Source organism: Euprymna scolopes, chromosome 45, assembly GCF_053919585.1.
Source record: "Euprymna scolopes isolate OS-2025 chromosome 45, ASM5391958v1, whole genome shotgun sequence".
NCBI lineage: Eukaryota > Metazoa > Mollusca > Cephalopoda > Sepiida > Sepiolidae > Euprymna > Euprymna scolopes.
The window spans coordinates 25,133,198-25,153,435 of record NC_136526.1 but is presented as its reverse complement, the minus strand read 5'-3'; the positions used below and the strand labels follow the sequence as shown (position 1 = coordinate 25,153,435).

At 25.3% G+C, this 20,238-nt stretch overlaps 1 protein-coding gene across 1 annotated transcript in view; it reads right to left on the bottom strand.

The window, feature by feature from the left end:
* Nucleotides 1-3,204: 3,204 nt before the first annotated feature.
* The window catches only part of LOC145269296 (uncharacterized), a 275,129-nt gene continuing 258,095 nt past the window's right edge, over nucleotides 3,205-20,238 (bottom strand). Inside the window, exons 3-7 of the mRNA XM_080124983.1 lie at nucleotides 19,655-19,813; nucleotides 18,445-18,672; nucleotides 13,211-13,261; nucleotides 11,810-11,891; nucleotides 3,205-4,431 (exon numbers count right to left, since the gene is read on the bottom strand). Of these exons, the coding sequence (XP_079981109.1) occupies nucleotides 4,011-4,431; nucleotides 11,810-11,891; nucleotides 13,211-13,261; nucleotides 18,445-18,672; nucleotides 19,655-19,813 (941 nt within the window). The 3' untranslated portion in view covers nucleotides 3,205-4,010. The remainder of the gene's footprint in view (nucleotides 4,432-11,809; nucleotides 11,892-13,210; nucleotides 13,262-18,444; nucleotides 18,673-19,654; nucleotides 19,814-20,238) is intronic.

The following is a 20,238-nucleotide window of genomic DNA, read 5'->3' as shown; positions in this document are numbered from 1 at the left end:
GTTGTCATTTTAAATGCATATGTTGTTATTTAAAATACATATGTTATTTTAAATGCATATGTTGTGATTTAAAATATATATGTTCTTATTTAAAATATATATTTTGTTATTTAAAATACATATGTTGTTATTTAAAATGTATATGTTGTTATTTAACATTTATAGTGTGTTATTATTTAAAATATATATGTTTTTATTTAAAATATATATGTTTTTATTTAAATATATATATGTTGTTATTTAAAATGTATATGTTGTTATTTAAAATTTATATGATGTTTTTTAAAATGTATATGTTGTTATTTAAAATTTATATGATGTTTTTTAAAATGTATATGTTGTTATTTAAAATATATATGTTTTTTTTTAAATTTATATGATGTTATTTAAAATGTATATTTTGTCATTTTAAATATATATGTTGTTTTTTTAAATTTATATGTTGTTATTTAAAATGTATATGTTCTTATTTAAAAAATATATGTTGTTTTTTTAAATTTATATTTTGTTATTTAAAATTTATATGTTGTTATTTAAAATGTATATGTTGTTATTTTAAATATATATGTTGTTATTTAAAATGTATATGTTGTTATTTAAAATGTATATGTTCTTATTTTAAATATATATGTTGTTATTCAAAATATATATGTTGTCATTAAAAATGTATATGTTGTTATTTAAAATATATATGTTGTTATTTAAAATGTAGATGTTGTTATTTAAAATGTATATACTGCTATTTAAAAAATATGTTGTTTCATGCAGTGAAACTTTCAGAAATCCGTAATAAAATATTGAAAACCAATTTTCTCGTTCAATACCTGAAGCGTGTATGAAAAACTTGAATTGTTCAGTGTTTATGCTATTATAAATTTCGTCACTTTCTCTGATTTTTAAAACAGACTTTATACGGACTTGCTATTGCTACATTGTTTGCTATTATCAGTTTTCATTTACAAATATTTTGGATTCAAACATGGGATTATTTGCTGGCAGATTTTCAATCGAAACAAATAATTCAAAATGTTTTCGTGAAGTCAAAATGGCAAGAATCAAAGCCGATGATCCATTCACGGGTTAATTTGTTCGGTTTCTACAATTCTACAATTTTAACGTCAGCCCATAAACATGGCATAATCATGCTGTATCATGTCGGCCATATTATTAGAATACATTTTTTTTTTGTTCAATGTTTGATCGTGATATTTCCACTCATCAAATAACGTTTGTTCAAAAAAGTTGAAATATATATTTTTAAATATACGATTTCAAACATTGTCTTTTAATTGCAGTCAATTTAGAGTGACACCCAAAAAGTGATGAAATATAGAAAAGAAAAACAGAATTTCTTCTTGTATCAACAAACCGTTCAGAAAGTAATGTCGTATTCTTAAAAAAAAAAGAAGAAAATGTAATAAACTAAAAATTCGTCTCAGTTAGTTCAAACTATGGCGTCGAACATCTTTTTTTTTTAGCTTTAAGTTCCGTTAAGTTTCTGTTAATGTGTACGATTCTTTAAACTGTTTTGGTTTTGTAAATTCCTTTTGTCCATCGAAGCTTTGCATTTAGCAAATTTAAGGAATAAATGATTCTTTATAAAGAATTAAATAGGCACAAGTTGCTACTGGGCATTAATGCTTACGACATTAATAAAAACAATTTCGACATGGATGTTTCTATATCAGCTATCAGCTAAACAATTTTATATGTTGAGAATAAATATCAATTTTTTCTAAACATATTTTTATTTTTTACTTTAGTAAAAAATAAAAATATGTTTAGAAAAAAATTGATATTTATTCTAAACATATAAAATTATAACGGGTTAGTGGTAGATTTGATAATATAATTTGATAACAATAAAACGAATGTTAGACTTAATTTTCTATTTTACTAAATAGAAAATTAAGTCTAACATTCGTTTTATTGTTTTGCAAATATCTTATCAGATTCAATCCATTAAAAGTAATATAAAATATACCATGATGTGACCAGTTTAATTTCTTCGGTGTATTTGACGAATTCTTTATCGAATGTGAATCAAACACTATACTGTGTTGTTATTACATTGTTCTAAATATTATTTGTAGAAAATATAGCGTAAAAACACGACATATCGTTTTTTTCTTTGAAATTATTTAGGAAAACCATGTGAATTATAGCCAGACCGATTAGACTGTTTTTGAACTGTTTTTCACTAACTTTAATTTTCTGATATCGTTTTATACATCGTATACGTTTTAAAGCACTGTTACTAGCTTACAAGCTGAGGAGTAGCTAATACCGATTTTGAAAGACCAGAAAGATAAGTATCTAGTAACTGTAGAAAGTACATTTTTATGAACTATTTCTGATGCAACCGAGCATTTCTATTTAGAGGCTTTGTCTGTTGGTCGGTCTGTTAACACATGTGAATAGTACTCTTTCATCGGTTTATAACATTTACAGTTTAAATAATATTTTCTTTTGACTGCCATGATTGCGTTTGAAAAAAGCATCGTGAATGTATATATATATATATATATATATATATATATATAATTTAATTATTATAGTAAAAAATAATTATATATATATATATATATATATATATATATATATATATAGAGAGAGAGAGAGAGAGAGAGAGAGAGAGAGACAGACAGAGGAAAAACAAAAACTATATATATTCATCATCGTTTTATCTTAATTAAAAAAAAATCTCATTATGATTGAGAAAGTCTTGCAATAAAGCCGAAACGTTGATATAAATATATCAATAATTCTAATTTTTCCTTTTTCCTTTTCCATCATGTTGAATTTTTATTTTCCATAATTTTTTATTATATATATATATATATATATATATATATATATATATATATATATATATATATATATATATATATATATATATATATATATATATATATATATATATATATATATATATATATATATATATATATATGATGTAATAGCCGCTCCGCTCTCCATCTGGCACATGGCTAGTCACGTTTAAATTTGTAAAAAAAATGTATTAAGCTGGTGAACGCGTCTTTGTGTTGGTAACTTCCAAAATAAAACACTTATTACAGGAACGTTAATGATTGGTCAATTATTCACAGAACTTTATACGTGCAAAAAATAGCCTAACAAGCCGCGACAACACAAGTACAGTGGAAAAATAAGTGAAAAAAGTGTTCATTTGTAAGACAAGAGCAAGATATATAGATTTTATGTACATGTTATCCAATCATAAGTTTATCGTACGATAAACGGGTTTCACAAATCGATCACTGTCCAGCATAACTTACTATTTTTAATAATAAGGAAAAATTACCCAGTCATTTTTTTTGATTAAAAAAAGGCGAAGAAAAAAAAAATACAAAAAAAAACAACAACAAAAAACAAAAACGAAATAATCATATGCCATCGAACGTAGATGAAAAGAAACACATTTTTTCTGTGCGGCCGATGATGACTACGTCGACTTTTCTGCTCGACTCCCTATTTTTTTTTTTTTTTTGCTAAACCCGAATACCATGCGATTAAATTATAATTGCACAGTATATGAATAAAGCACACATATACGCACACACAAACACACACATACACAAATGTGTGTGTTTTCTTTAAAACATCCATTAGTGTGTTAAAAATTGGCGAGCAACAGCACGTATCACTAAAATTGTAACCAAAGTCGTGGGATGCAGAGCAGCAAAAGTGTGTTGAGGGTATTTTCGATTTATTTTCCAATTTCTTGTTTGCTTTCTTTTTGATTATTGTTTTTCTTTTCATGGTTTTTCGTTGATTTCAGCAACTTCCGTTTCTACAGAGTCAACGTTGTTTTTATGATTCTCATAATTGTTGCAGTTCATGTTGTTTTCGTTTTTGTTTTGAACTTTCTCGTTGTGTGTGTTCTCGTAGATTTCTGAAGTGCTGTTGTTTGTAAGAGTGGAAGGCGAAGAATGTGTGAGACTAGTTTGTGGTTGATCCAAGATCCTGACCAAATCCCGAATTATGAGTCAAACTTCTTGATAGTGTGGATTGTGGGTTGTTGCTCCGGCCGAGGCGTAGATTTCGTTGGGCAACGAATGACGCCTCTTGTGGCCGGAGCATGACGCGGTACTGGCGCCAGTGATGCCGGCGCCCCCAACAGCACCCCGGTTGTTCACGTAGATGTTCTGCGGCACAAGTTTCACGGTCAAGTCCTTCTCCTCGGGGAGACGGACGATTTTGTTATCGATTTCCTCGTAAATGACTTCGCCATCGCTATAACTGTAGTCAGCATCATCGGACATGTGGCCAAGATGAGGGAGAAGACCGCTGCTGCAGAGGCCGAACGATGAGCTGCCATTACGCATGCTATCACATCGAAGCTTGCTGAAAACTACGGACTTCTCAGTGACTCGAGGAACACCAGGTCGATTGCTTTTACGTGAACGTCTAAAAAGAGAATAAATCGAAATGAATGAATGAATGAATAATAATAACAATAATAATAATAATAATAACAATAAGAAGAAGAAGAAGAAGAAGACAAGAAGAGGAAGAAGAAGAAGAAGAAGAAGAAGAATTCAGCAGTATCAACAAAACAGAAAAACTAGGAATTTCATTTCAAACGATTAGAAGGAATTGAAAAAGATGGAATGACGTTATAATTGATGCTGACCAATCTCGTGCATTATTGAAGGGCATTTGAGAAAAGGAAGTAAAACATGCTGAACAGATCCAAGATAAACAGGTCTTCGAGGGCAGAACGACAAACATAAGAGTAACGGTAAAAATGCTAAAGAAGAGAGTTAAAACCTTTCAACCCAGGGAGTACTGTTAAAAAACATTCGGTTTTTCACCCACATCCTACAGTATGTTAAATGTATGTTTGATGACAGATAAGTGCCCATGGGTGGCTAACAAATGTCATTAGAGTGTTGATCATTAAAACTAAGACAAAAGTGTTGATGATTAAAACAAAGACAAAAGAGTTGATCATTAAAACTAAGACAAAAGTGTTCATCATTAAAACTAAGACAAAAGAGTTGATCATTAAAACTAAGAGAAAATTGTTGATCATAAAAACTAAGCCAAAAGTGTTGATCATTTAAACCTAATACAAAAGTGTTGATCATTAACACTAAGACAAAAGTGTTGATCATTAACACTAAGACAAAAGTGTTGATCATTAAAACTAAGACAAAAGTGTGAATCATTAAAACTAAGACAAAAGTGTTGATCATTAAAACTAATACAAAAGTGTTCATCATTAAACCTAAGACAAATGAGTTTATCATTAAAACTAAGACAAAAGATGGTTGATCATTAAAACTAAGACAAAAGATGTGATCATTAAAACTAAGACAGCAGAGTTGATCATTAAAACTAAGACAAAAGTGTTAATCATTTAAACTAAGACAAAAGATGTGATCATTAAAACTAAGACAAAATTGTTGATTAAAACTACCACAAAAGAGTTGATCTTTAAAAAGAAGAAAAACGGGTTGATCATTAAAAGTAAGACTAAAGTGTTGATCATTTAAACAAATACAAAAGTGTTGATCATTAAAAAGAATACAAAAGTGTTGATCATTAAAACTAAGACAAAAGAGTTGATCATTAAAAGAAGACAACAGTGTTGATCATTAAAACTAAGACAAAAGATTTTATCATTAGACTAAGACAAAAGTGTTGAGCATTTAAAACTAAGACAAAAGTGTTTATCATTAAAGTGTTGATCATTAAAACTAAGACAAAAGTGTTGATCATTAAAACTAATACTAAAGTGTTGATAATTAAAAAGAAGACAAAAGTGTTGATCATTAAAACTAAGACAAAAGTGTTCATCATTAAAACTAAGACAGAAGAATTGATCATTAAAACTAAGACAAAAGTGTTGATCATTTAAACTAAGACAAATGAGTTGATCATTAAAACTAAGACAAAAGTGTTGATCATTAAAAAAATGATAAAAGTGTTGATGATTAAAAAGAAGAAAAAGCGTTGATCATTTAAACTAATACAAAAGTGTTGATCATTAAATAGAATACAACAATTTTGATCATTAAAGAGAAGACAAAAGGGTTGATCATAAAAACTAAGAATACACTGTTGATCATTAAACCTAAGACAAAAGTATTGATCATTAAAACAAAGACAAATGTGTTGATCATAAAAACATAGAAAATAGACTTGATCATTAAAACTAAGACAAAAGGGTTGATCGTAAAAACTAAGATAAAATTGTTGATCATTAAAACTACCACAAAAGTGCTGATCATTAAACAGAACACAAAAGTGTTGACCATTAAAAAGAAGAAAAAAGTGTTGATCATTTAAACTAAGACAAACGCGTTTATTATTAAAAAGAAGACAAAAGAGTTGATCATTAAAACTAATACAAAAATTTTGGCCATTAAAACTAAAACAAAAGTGTTGATCATTTAAATTAATACAAACGTGGTGATCATTAAATATAAGACAACAATTTTGATCATTAAAAATACCACAAAAGTGATTATCATTAAAACTAAGACAAAAGATTAGATCATAAAAAGCAAGACAAAGTTTTGATCACTAAAACTAAGACAAAAGTGATTATCTTTAAAACTATAAAAATGGAGTTGATCATTTACACTAATACAAAAGTGTTGATCATTAAAAATATGACAAAAATTTTGATCATTAAAAAGAAGACAAAAGAGTTGATCATAAAAATTAAGACAAATATTTTGATAATAAATAAGAAGATAAATGTGTTGATCATAAAATTAAGACAAAAATTTTGATCATAAAAAAAAGAAAAAAGAGTTGATCATTAAAACTAAAACAAATGTGTTGATAATTATAACTAAGAAAAAAACTGTTGATCATGAAAACTAAGACAAAACCGTTGATCATAAAAGGTAAGAAAACGTGTAGATCATTAAAACTAAGACAAAAGTTTTGATCATTAAAACTAAGACAAAAGTTTTGATCATTAAAAAAAAGACAAAAGTGTGGATCATTAAAAAAAGACAAAAGTGTCCATCCTTAAAACTAAGACAAAAGTGTCCATCCTTAAAACTAAGACAAAAGTGTCCATCCTTAAAACTAAGACAAAAGTGTAGATCATTAAAACTAAGACAAAAGTGTTTATCATTAAAACTAAGACAAAAGTGTTAATCAGTGTAACTAAGATAAAAGAGTTGATCATTAAAACTAAGATTTTACACGTCCATAGTATTTGTTTTTGTCATAAGTTTGGTCCGATGACACTTCTCTTACGAAATATTAAGACACGTACTTGAAAAAGGACTTTCTTCAATACCACGAATTATCGTTGATGATCTTAAAGTTGTTGGAAAGAATGAAAACGGTCAGATTATTTGATGACGTCATGCAAATGGAATTTGGCATCGGCAAATATGCTTTTCTTGTTATGAAAAAAAAGGTAAACATTTTTACTCAGATGATCTTAAACTCACAACAAACCTGGTAAATTATGGTAAACGTAAAAAGAGGTTACAAATACCTAGGAATAGAAGATACGTTAATAGTAATATTTCTTTATAAATCGTAAATGTCTATTCGAATCAATATTATGAAAAAAGAGTGACATTTTTGGCAAAAATAATAATCATTGACAAGAAGATGTTCTTTAAATAAATGTATTTGCTTTTGAATAATAAATGATAAATTCTTCACGAAAAGAACTGTCAGCAAAAATATTTTTAAAATGCAAACTTGGAGTTTTAAAAGGAGTAAAGTCCAAAATGTATTGAAACGTAGGAACATGGAGTGCCTTATGATATTCCTAATTAGACAACAGGGCATGTAAAAAAGGGAATTTTGTAGTCGCAGCGAGAAAGCCAGAAGTAGTTATTTCTTGTTCTGTTTTAATCATAATTTATTTTAATTATTTTTAATTATTTTCAATATAATTTATTCATTACTTTTACTCATTTTCAGTATAATTTATTTATTACTTTTAATCATTTTCAATACCATTTATTCAGTACTTTTAATTATTTTCAATATGATTTATTTTAATTATTTTTAATTATTTACAATATCATTTATTTTAATTATTTTTAATTATTTTCAATATAATTAATTTATTACTTTTAATTATTGTCAATATAATTTATTTATTACTTTTAATTATTTTCAATATAATTTATTTTAAATATTTTTAATTATTTTCAATATAATTTTTTAAAATTATTTTAAACTATTTTCAATATAATTTATTTATTACTTTTAATTATTTTCAATATGATTTATTTTAATTATTTTTAATTATTTTCAATATAATTGTTTTTAATTATTTTAAACTATTTTCAATATAATTTATTTATTACTTTTAATTATTTCCAATAGGATTTATTTATTACTTTTAATTATTTCCAATATAATTTATTTATTACTTTTAATTATTTTAAATATAATTTATTTTTTACTTTTAATTATTTTCAATATAATTAATTTATTACTTTTAATTGTTTTCAATATAATTTATTCATTACTTTTAATTATTTTCAATATGACTTATTTATTACTTTGAATAATTTTCAATATAATTTATTTATTACTTTTAATTATTTTCAATATAATTTATTTATTACTTTTAATTATTTTCAATATAATTTATTTTAATTATTTTTAATTATTTTCAATATAATTTATTTATTACTTTTAATTATTTTCAATATAATTTATTTATTACTTTGAATAACTTTCAATGTGATTTATTTATTACTTTTAATTATTTTCAATATAATTTATTTATTACTTTTAATTATTTTCAATATAATTTATTTCAATAATTTTTAATTATTTTCAATATAATTTATTTATTACTTTTAATTATTTTCAATATAATTTATTTTAATTATTTTTAATAATTTTCAATATAATTTATTTATTACTTTGAATAACTTTCAATATAATTTATTTATTACTTTTAATTATTTTCAATATAATTTATTTATCATTTTGAATAATTTTCAATATAATTTATTTATTACTTTTAATTATTTTCAATATAATTTATTTATTACTTTTAATTATTTTCAATATAATTTATTTATTACTTTTAATTATTTTCAATATAATTTATTTATTACTTTTAATTATTTTCAATATAATTTATTTTAATTATTTTTAATTATTTTCAATATAATTTATTTATTACTTTTAATTATTTTCAATATAATTTATTTATTACTTTTAATTATTTTCAATATAATTTATTTATTTCTTTTAATTATTTTCAATATAATTTATTTATTACTTTGAATAATTTTCAATATAATTTATTCATTACTTTTAAATATTTTCAATATGATTTATTTATTACTTTTAATTATTTTCAATATAATTTATTTATTACTATAAATTATTTTCAATATGATTTATTTATTACTTTTAATTATTTTCAATATAATTTATTTATTACTTTTAATTATTTTCAATATAATTTATTTGTTACTTTTAATTATTTTCAATATGATTTGTTTATTACTTTTAATTATTTTCAATATAATTTATTTAATTATTTTTAATTATTTTCAATATAATTTATTTATTACTATAAATTATTTTCAATATAATTTATTCATTACTTTTAATTATTTTCAATATGCTTTATTTATTACTTTTAATTATTTTCAATATAATTTATTCATTACTTTTAATTATTTTCAATATAATTTATTTATTTCTTTTAATTATTTTCAATATAATTTATTTATTACTTTGAATAATTTTCAATATAATTTATTTTTTACTTTTAAATATTTTAAATATGATTTATTTATTACTTTTTATTATTTTCAATATAATTTATTTATTACTTTTAATTATTTTCAATATAATTTATTTGTTACTTTTAATTATTTTCAATATGATTTATTTATTACTAGTAATTTTGTTCAATATAATTTATTTTAATTATTTTAAATTATTTTCAATATAATTTATTTATTACTTTTAATTATTTTCAATATAATTTATTTATTACTTTTAATTATTTTCAATATGATTTATTTATTACTTTTAATTATTTTCAATATAATTTATTTATTACTTTTAATTATTTTCAATATAATTTATTCATTACTTTTAATTATTTTCAATATAATTTATTTATTACTTTTAATTATTTTCAATATAATTTATTTATTACTTTTAATTATTTTCAATATAATTTATTCATTACTTTTAATTATTTTCAATATGATTTATTTATTACTTTTAATTATTTTCAATATAATTTATTCATTACTTTTAATTATTTTCAATATAATTTATTTATTACTTTTAATTATTTTCAATATAATTTATTTATTACTTTTAATTATTTTCAATATTATTTATTTATTACTTTTAATTATTTTCAATATAATTTATTTATTACTTTTAATTATTTTCAATATAATTTATTTTAATTATTATTAATTATTTTCAATATAATTTATTTATTTCTTTGAATTATTTTCAATATAATTTATTTATTACTTTTAATTATTTTCAATATAATTTATTTTAATTATTTTTAATTATTTTCAATATAATTTATTTTTTACTTTGAATTATTTTCAATATAATTTATTCATTACTTTTAATTATTTTCAATATAATTTATTTATTACTTTTAATTATTTTCAATATAATTTATTTATTACTTTTAATTATTTTCAATATTATTTATTTATTACTTTTAATTATTTTCAATATAATTTATTTATTACTTTTAATTATTTTCAATATAATTTATTTTAATTATTATTAATTATTTTCAATATAATTTATTTATTTCTTTGAATTATTTTCAATATAATTTATTTATTACTTTTAATTATTTTCAATATAATTTATTTTAATTATTTTTAATTATTTTCAATATAATTTATTTTTTACTTTGAATTATTTTCAATATAATTTATTTATTACTTTTAATTATTTTCAATATAATTTATTTATTACTTTGAATTATTTTCAATATGATTTATTTATTACTTTTAATTATTTTCAATATAATTTATTTTTTACTTTGAATTATTTTCAATATAATTTATTTATTACTTTTAATTATTTTCAATATAATTTATTTTAATTATTTTTAATTATTTTCAATATAATTTATTTTTTACTTTGAATTATTTTCAATATAATTTATTTATTACTTTTAATTATTTTCAATATGATTTATTTATTACTTTTAATTATTTTCAATATAATTTATTTATTACTTTTAATTATTTTCAATATGATTTATTTATTTCTTTTTTGTGTATTTTTATATATTTTATTGACACTGACACGTAAGGGTGACTATTAATTAGTGGTCACACATACACGGGTGTCTTAGTAAGGAGTTGTACAGCGAGATGTTTGTTCACATTACATTTGTAATTTCAGCATATTAATAGAGCCAGGGAAACAGTGAATAAGAATAAAATTCCAAAGTCTAGCAGTTCCAGGAAAGAAGCCAATAGAACAGAAAGCCTTCCGTCGTCTGGAGGATTTTTCTGATAGTGTATAGTTGAAAAGTTGAAGAACGTACTAATTATAACATTTAATATCTGAAACATGCTCCATAAAAATATTCAACCATGTTACTTTCTATATATGAACGTTTCTTAAATTAATTTTTTATATTACAGTTAAATTTTATATTACAATTACATTTTATATTAAATTTTTTTCGTCAGTATATTTTAAAATGTAGCAATAACTTCAGACACTGGTGAAATTATAATGACATAACAGAACAATTTCAAGTTAGTATATAGAATAAATCCCATATTTCAACAGGAAAGTTATTTAAAAATGCATAATTATTTACCTGCGCCGGAAAGCCACAAAGATGAGAATACACAGAGACATGATGAGAAACATCGCAAGGCCAGTAATACACGCCACCACAACTAGAAAAAAAATTACAAAATGAACAAACGACAATTAATTCATTTTTTTGTTTGAGATGAAGATTGCTAACTTGTATTATTAAGATTTTTTTTTAACTAAAGAGAAACTCTTGAGAATTGGTAAAATAGAGAAAGGAAAGCAACAAAATCCCACTTGAAATAAAATGGAGTGCTATGGCGAACTTGGGATGACACTTCAACAATGAGCGTCTGATATGATTTTGAAAACCATTTCAATAAACGTATTTTAACTGCATTTTTGCAGAAATTGGTAGATTCTGACTTGGATTGAACACCTTTCATAAATTTGTAAATTTACTAAAATTAACGCTGAGAAGCAAAACATGACAAGGGGTAAAATGGATAAAACGGTTTTTATGAAGAATTGAGAATCGGTCAACATTTAGCGCTAAATTCATCTTCATTCATGTTGGATGTTGTGAATGAGAGGAAATCATGATAACGAAACAAATTTATTTCTATACAAATGTAACATGAAGTAAAAGATATTTGAACGATTTGTTTCAAAAACTAAAAAGTTCTTAGTTTTTTTTTTTTTTTTTTTTTTTTTCTTTTTTACAATGTCCGTAGTGTGAAAGACACGTGTGTTAGAAGTGTGCATTTCTGTGCGTTTGTTTTCTGTTAGTGTGGATATGCGTGTGTGTAATGGCAGGGGAAGGGCCAAAGCATCATGTCATTCACATTAGGTGTCTTGTCCCCGTTCTCTTTTGGATGAGCGAATCGTCCTTTTTTTTTTTTTTTTTTTTTGTAGAAATTAGTATTTCACGCTTGACTCAAAAAATTATTCCTTGCAACGAAAGCGAATTTTCATTGGTTAAAAAATATCGAGTTCACACCCGAGTGTGAAATAATCTTTTCTTTTTAATTCGGGAATGGCAGCGTGGCACGAAGCTATTCATTTGACTGTCTTTCTTTTCTGCTCAATAATAATGAAACAATAATAATGAAACAATAATAATGAAACAATAATAATGAAACAATTAAGTTAAACGAAGGGAGAAGAAAGGGAGTAACTTACATAAGCGTGTAATTTTTTTACGTTCGTATCTTTACCTCCTTAGAAATCTCATGATTTTCGTCTTCTCATATCGTTTGTTTCTTTTTCCATTCAAACTGGTTTGCATTTTTATGTTGACCTTGCACTGTTTATTTGCATTTTTATGTTGACCTTGCACTGTTTATTTGCATTTTTATGTTGACCTTGCACTGTTTATTTGCATTTTTATGTTGACCTTGCACTGTTTATTTGCATTTTCATGTTGACCTTGCACTGTTTATTTGCATTTCGTTGAACTTACCTGAATTTTGTGCCGTGTATATTTCAGCTTCGGTCATCGGAGCAGCCACATCTGTAAGAGAAATGCGCAATATGATGTTATTCTAATGGCGAAACATTTTAAAGACTTTTTACAAACACGTCTGTGAGATGTATTGAGTCCCTATTTATCTAGCTCCCTACGAGGACAAAATCAGATAAAATGTTGGTTAGGTTTGGGGGCAAACTCAACTCCCCAAAAGATAAAAATAAAAATTTTCAGTTTAGAAGAAATTTTATTTTTACTGACCAAAGTTTAGTGTCAAGCGGAAATTACACTTTGCTTTGACAAAAGACTAAGAAAGTAATTAATGTGTTTCGTATATTTTGCACACTTAAATCTGACTGACCCTAAAAACATCGCATTTTCTTAAAACAACCAAAAAGCATTGAGTTTTTATTAGGCCTTATTAGTTCCAGCCTATTCTGAAAATCAATAGCCCACTTTTTAGAAAGATTTAGGTTTTAACAAATATTTGAAATATTTGAAATATAGACACAAATGTCTGAAATTTTACATAATAGAGATTTATGTGTGTTACACCGTATTAGACTAGTTATGTTGCAAAGTGTCTGTGTCCGTCTTGTAGGCTGCTGACTGATGAGAGATAGTGGAGAAAAAAGGGTGTAATCTCTTTACTGTCAACCAGTATCTATGCTCTTCTGTTGTTTATTTAAATTGTTTAGTTGTAAATCATCATTAGATCATTCTCTCAGGCATTTGTCTTATATATTAGTTCGTAGTGATACCATCTTGTCAGGCATAAAGTTCATTGGTCATGGTACTAGTGGTGGTGGTGGTAATAATAATAATAATAATAATAATAATAATAATAATAATAATAATAATAATAATAATAATAATAATAATTGTTATTTTGGTATACTGGAAGCCGATACGATTAAGAGCATAGAAATAACAACCAAATCACAGCCGAGTACAACAATATTATTCTTAAATCGCATCCCATAGTTGGCAACCAATGCGAAAGCGGTAGCTCTCATTCGATATACCGCTGGTATACCTGACTGGAATGTAGATGAATTACAATGTTTGGACGCGTAAAATGCTTACACTTTAAGAAAGTAGATCCAATGTAATAACCTAGAAAAGAAGTTGGTCGAAGCCAACTTCGTGTTGAAGATGTGGAAAATATAGAAAGGAAAGACAAAAACTCTTCCTCATGAAGTGAAAAGGGAAAATATTTTAAGACATGGGATGCAAAAAGAATCATAGGCTGCAAAAGAAGGTAACATTATTTGCAAAAGAACTACGCAATGCATTCTTTAAGAATACTAAATTTAGAGATAATGACAACTGAACTTGGTTGGTCAAGGGTGATCTTAAAAGATCTACTAAGAGCGTTTTAATAGCAACACATTAATAGCAACACTTTCATAGTAACACTTTAATAGCAACACTTTTATAGCAAAACTTTAATAGCAACACTTTTATATCAACACTTTAATAGCAACACTTTAATAGCAACACTTTAATAACAACACTTTTATAGCAATACTTTTATAGCAACACTTTAATAACAACACTTTTATAGCAATACTTTTATAGCAACACTTTTATAGCAACACTTTTATAGCAACACATTAATGGCAACACTTTTATAGCAACACTTTTATAGCAAGACTTTTATAGCAACACATTAATAGCAACACTTTTATAGCAACACTTTTATAGCAACACTTTTATAGCAACACATTTATAGCAACACTTTTATAGCAACACTTTAATAGCAACACATTAATGGCAACACTTTTATAGCAACACTTTTATAGCAACACTTTAATAGCAACACTTTTATAGCAACACTTTTATAGCAACACTTTTATAGCAACACATTAATAGCAACACTTATAGCAACACTTTTATAGCAACACTTTTATAGCAAGACATTAATAGCAACACTTTTATAGCAACACATTAATAGCAACACTTTAATAGCAACACTTTTATAGCAATGCTTAAATAGCAACACTTGCATAGCAACACATTAATAGCAACACTTTTATAGCAATACTTTTATAGCAACAGTTTTAAAGCAACACAGTAATAGCAACACTTTAATAGCAGCCCTTTTATAGCAATACTTTTATAGCAACACTTTAATAGCAACACTTAATAGCGACATTTTTATAGCAACAAATTAATAGCAACACTTTTATAGCAACACATTAATGGTAACACTTTTATGGCAAAAATTTTATAACAACACTTTAATAGCAACACTTTTATAGCAACACTTTAATAGCAACACTTTAATAGCATCACTTTTATAGCAACACTTTAATAGCAACACTGCTAAAGCAACACTTTTATAGCACGCTTTTATAGCAACACTTTTATGGCAACACTTTAATAGTAATAATTTTATAGCATCACTTTTATAGCAACACTTTTATAGAAGACTTAAATAGAAACACTTTTATAACAATACTTTTATAGCGACACATTATTAGCAACACTTTTATAGCAACACTTTTATAGCTACACTTTAATAGACACACTTTTATAGCAGCACTTTAATAGCAGCACTTTAATAGCAACACTTTTATATCAGTATTTTTATAGCAACACTTTTATAGCAAACTTTCATAGCAACACGTTTATGCCACAGTTTTAAAGCGACACTTTAATAGCAACACTTTTATAGCAATACTTTTAGAGCAACACTTTTATAGCAACACTTAAATAGCAACACTTTTATAGCAACACTTTAATAGCAACACTTTTATGGCAACACTTTAATAGCAATACTAGTATAGAAACAATTTAATAACAATACTTTTATAGCAACACTTTAATAGCTACACTTTTATGGCAACACTTTAATAGCAACAGTTTTAAAGCAACACATTAATAGCAAGACATTAATAGCAATACTTTTATAGCAATACTTTTACAGCAACACTTTTATAGCAATGCTTTTATAGCAATAATTTTATAGCAACATTCTTATAGAAACACTTTTATAGCAATACTTTTATAGCAACACTTTTATAGCAACACTTTTATAGCAATACTTTTATAGCAACACTTTTATAGCAATAATTTTATAGCAATAATTTTATAGCAACATTCTTATAGAAACACTTTTATAGCAATACTTTTATAGCAATACTTTTATAGCAACACTTTTATAGCAATACTTTTATAGCAACACTTTTATAGCAATAATTTTATAGCAACACTTTTATGCCACAGTTTTAAAGCGACACTTCAATAGCAAAACTTTTATAGCAATACTTTTATAGCAACACTTTTATAGCAACACTTAAATAGCAACACTTTTATAGCAACACATTAATAGCAACACTTTTATGGCAACACTTTAATAGAAACACTGTAATAGCAACAGTTTTAAAGCAACACATTAATAGCAAGACTTTAATAGCAATACTTTAATAGCAATACTTTTATAGCAACAATTTTATAGCAACACTTTTGTAGCAATAATTTTATAGCAAAATTATTACAGCAACACTTTTATAGCAATACTCGTATAGAACCAATTTAATAGCAATACTTTTATAGCAACACTTTAATAGCAACACTTTTATTGCAACACTTTAATAGCAACAGTTTTGAAGCAACACATTAATAGCAAGACATTAATAGCAACACTTTTATAGCAATATTTTTATAGCAATATTTTTATAGCAAAACTTTAATAGCAATAATTTTATAGCAATGCTTTTATAGCAATAATTTTATAGCAACATTCTTATAGAAACACTTTTATAGCAATACTTTTATAGCAACACTTTAATAGCAACACTTTAATAGCCATAATTTTATAGCAATACATTTATAGCAATAATTTTATAGCAGAACTGTTATAGCAACACTTTTATAGCAATACTTTTATAGCAACACTTTAATAGCCATAATTTTATAGCAATACTTTTATAGCAATAATTTTATAGCAACATTCTTATAGAAACACTTTTATAGCAATACTTTTATAGCAACACTTTAATAGCAATAATTTTATAGCAACACTTTAATAGCAACACTTTTATAGCAACACTTTAATAACATCATTTTAATAGCAACATTTTTATAACAACCCTTTGATTGCAACACTTTAATAGCAACACTTAAATTGCATCACTTTTCTAGGACTACTTTTATAGCAACATTTTAATAACAACATTTTAATAGGGACACTTTAATAGCATCACTTTTATATCAACACTTTAATAGCAACACTTTAATAGAAACACTTTTATAGCAACACTTTAACAGCAACATTTTTATAGCAACACTTAAATAGCAACACTTTTGTAGCAACACTTTAATAGCAGCACTTTAATAACAATACTTTAATTGCAACACTTTAATGGCAACACTTTTATAGCTACACTCGCACGGGTCCATCAATCACTATATCGACAAAACTGCAGAATCACCGATTTGCAGATTATGAAAAAAAAGGGGGGGGGCGTTAACGTCTATTATATCAAAATGCTCTATGGTAGCTCAATATAAAAATGGAGACACAACAAAGTCGCTCAAATCCTACACTGGAATATATTCAAACTCTACTTGCAAACTCTATGAATGTTCATTGCGAAATAGTATGAGCATGAAGCAAAATATCAAACTTTTTTGGACACAAACTATACAAACCGATAAAGTATACAAACCGACAAATTATACAAACCGACAAATATACAAATCGATAAAGTCCTTGAGCATTCCAAACCTGAGATAATTTTTTTAAACAAAACCAAGAGAATTTGCTCAATCCTTGATATAATCTGACTTTTCGATATTAGAATGCAATAGAAAGGACATGAAAAAAACAATGAAAATCTGAATGAAACTATGGAAATATAAAGAAGTCAAGGTGATTCCCTTTGTAATTGAAACGCTTGGGACCATAACAAAAATCCACCATAAATGGCTTAATCAGATTGACAAGACAATTTCTTTTCTGATACTGAAAAGGGCTTGCCTGTTAGGAACGGCAAAAGTGTTAAGGTACAGCTTGATTATCTAAAGTCAGAGGAATTGACCCCAAGGAAAAAATGTTGAGGCAACCATATATATAAAAATACTGCTACTACTACTACTACTACTACTACTACTACTACTACTAATAATAATAATAATAATAATAATAGTAATAATAATAATAATAATAATAATAATAATAATAATAAGAAGAAGAAGAAGAAGAAGAAGAAACTACTTACTGTGATGATATCTCTCCGGCTGTGGATTGTCATGTTGTAAGAGATTTTTATTCGAGTGTTTATAATCATTTTCACTTTTATGAACGACATGTTCGGCCACAACTCGAAGTAACGAAATGCCGAGTGTGGATGTTTCAGTGGTGGTCAAGTTTGGTGTCGTTGGAGTGGGCGTTGTAGTGGTCGTACTCGTGGTTGTCGTACTTGTGGTTGTAGTTAATGGTGCCATGTCTATAACCAAAAAGTAATCATTTTAGAAATCTTTGTTGACATCAAAGACCTTATTATCAATCAAAGAATTTATTCATGCGCGTTTTATTCAAATTCTTTTTATTCTTTCATTCACCATTTCAAAGATGAACCTAGTGAAATAAAATTAAATGCGAAACAGTATAAAAATCATTTAAAATAATATAATTTAGAATTTATTGTCGCTAAGGTAAAAATTTGTAAATTATTCATTTTTAAACGAATTGTTCCAAAGCTATGTTGTTGAATCATTTTTATTTATTTGATTATTTTTATTATTTTGGCATAACATTTTATTGTTATTTTGGCATAACATTTTATTGTTATTTTGGCATAACATTTTATTGTTATTTTGGCATAACATTTTGTTGTTATTTTGGCATAACATTTTATTGTTATTTTGGTATAACATTTTATTGTTATTTTGGCATAACATTTTATTGTTATTTTGGCATAACATTTTGGCTATTGTAAAATAAAAATCCATTAACAAATTTCGTTTCTATAAGTTGCAATATTTTTCAGTTATTTCAAGAAAGCAACTCATTTTTAAGAAAGCAACTAATACTTGTCCCTGATGATCCAAAATTGGTATCAAAAGAAACATTCCTGTCTTTAGATTTTGCGAATCAGTTAATTTTATTGAAACTTATTTGTATACAGAAAATGTAAAAGTTTTAAGATACCAAAAATTTCGCTTAGATCCCCAAAATCTCCCATGGCTATGGATCAATGCAAATCTGAAATATTTGAATTTTTACATAAATGCTTATCCCTATATAATGCCACCTAAAACCCTTTTAAATACTTGAAAGAAACTGAAATCTGAAGAATATTTATTGGTTTTTAATACCTATTGTTAAAATTACATCGGCTGAAATAACCAAAGTGAGAAGATTAGTCGGGCTAATACAATCCGCTTCTAAACAATTGTGAAACAAAAACAGAATTGTTATTTTCTCACCGAATTGGCAAATAAAGGAATATCGATGAAACACCGAACGGCATGGATAATCATGCCAAGATCCTCCGTCGCTAAATCGCAGGACAGCACAGTCCTCAAATGAGCCAAAGCAACAACCATGTTGATCGGCTGCCCAATTATTCCATGTAACATCGCCACCTGCAAAAGAAAAAGAAAAAAAAGAAAAGCCGTTAGTGGCAACTATGATGTGAAAACAAATAAAAACGAACGATTTCAATATCAATCGAAACTAAATTATGACTTTTTGTAAAAAGACTTTAATGCTGCATTTTAATGCTCTCCATTCGGGGGGGGGGGTTGAGATCATTCCCCCGGGAATTTCCTCCTCATTTAGAGAAGATGAGGTAGTGTAGTACATGGTAATTCGTCCTGATACTATAATCCCAAATCTATTATCTGTTCTGTAATATCGCTGTCATCTCCCAAGTATTATCTTCTTCTTTTCAGAGTAGAGCAGGACATTATCTCTCATAATATCATGCTCTCGTTTTTGAAATGTTAATAGCATAAACTTCTCTTTTGAAGAGAGGTAGCGTACGTTATGCTTGGCTGTTTATTAGCAA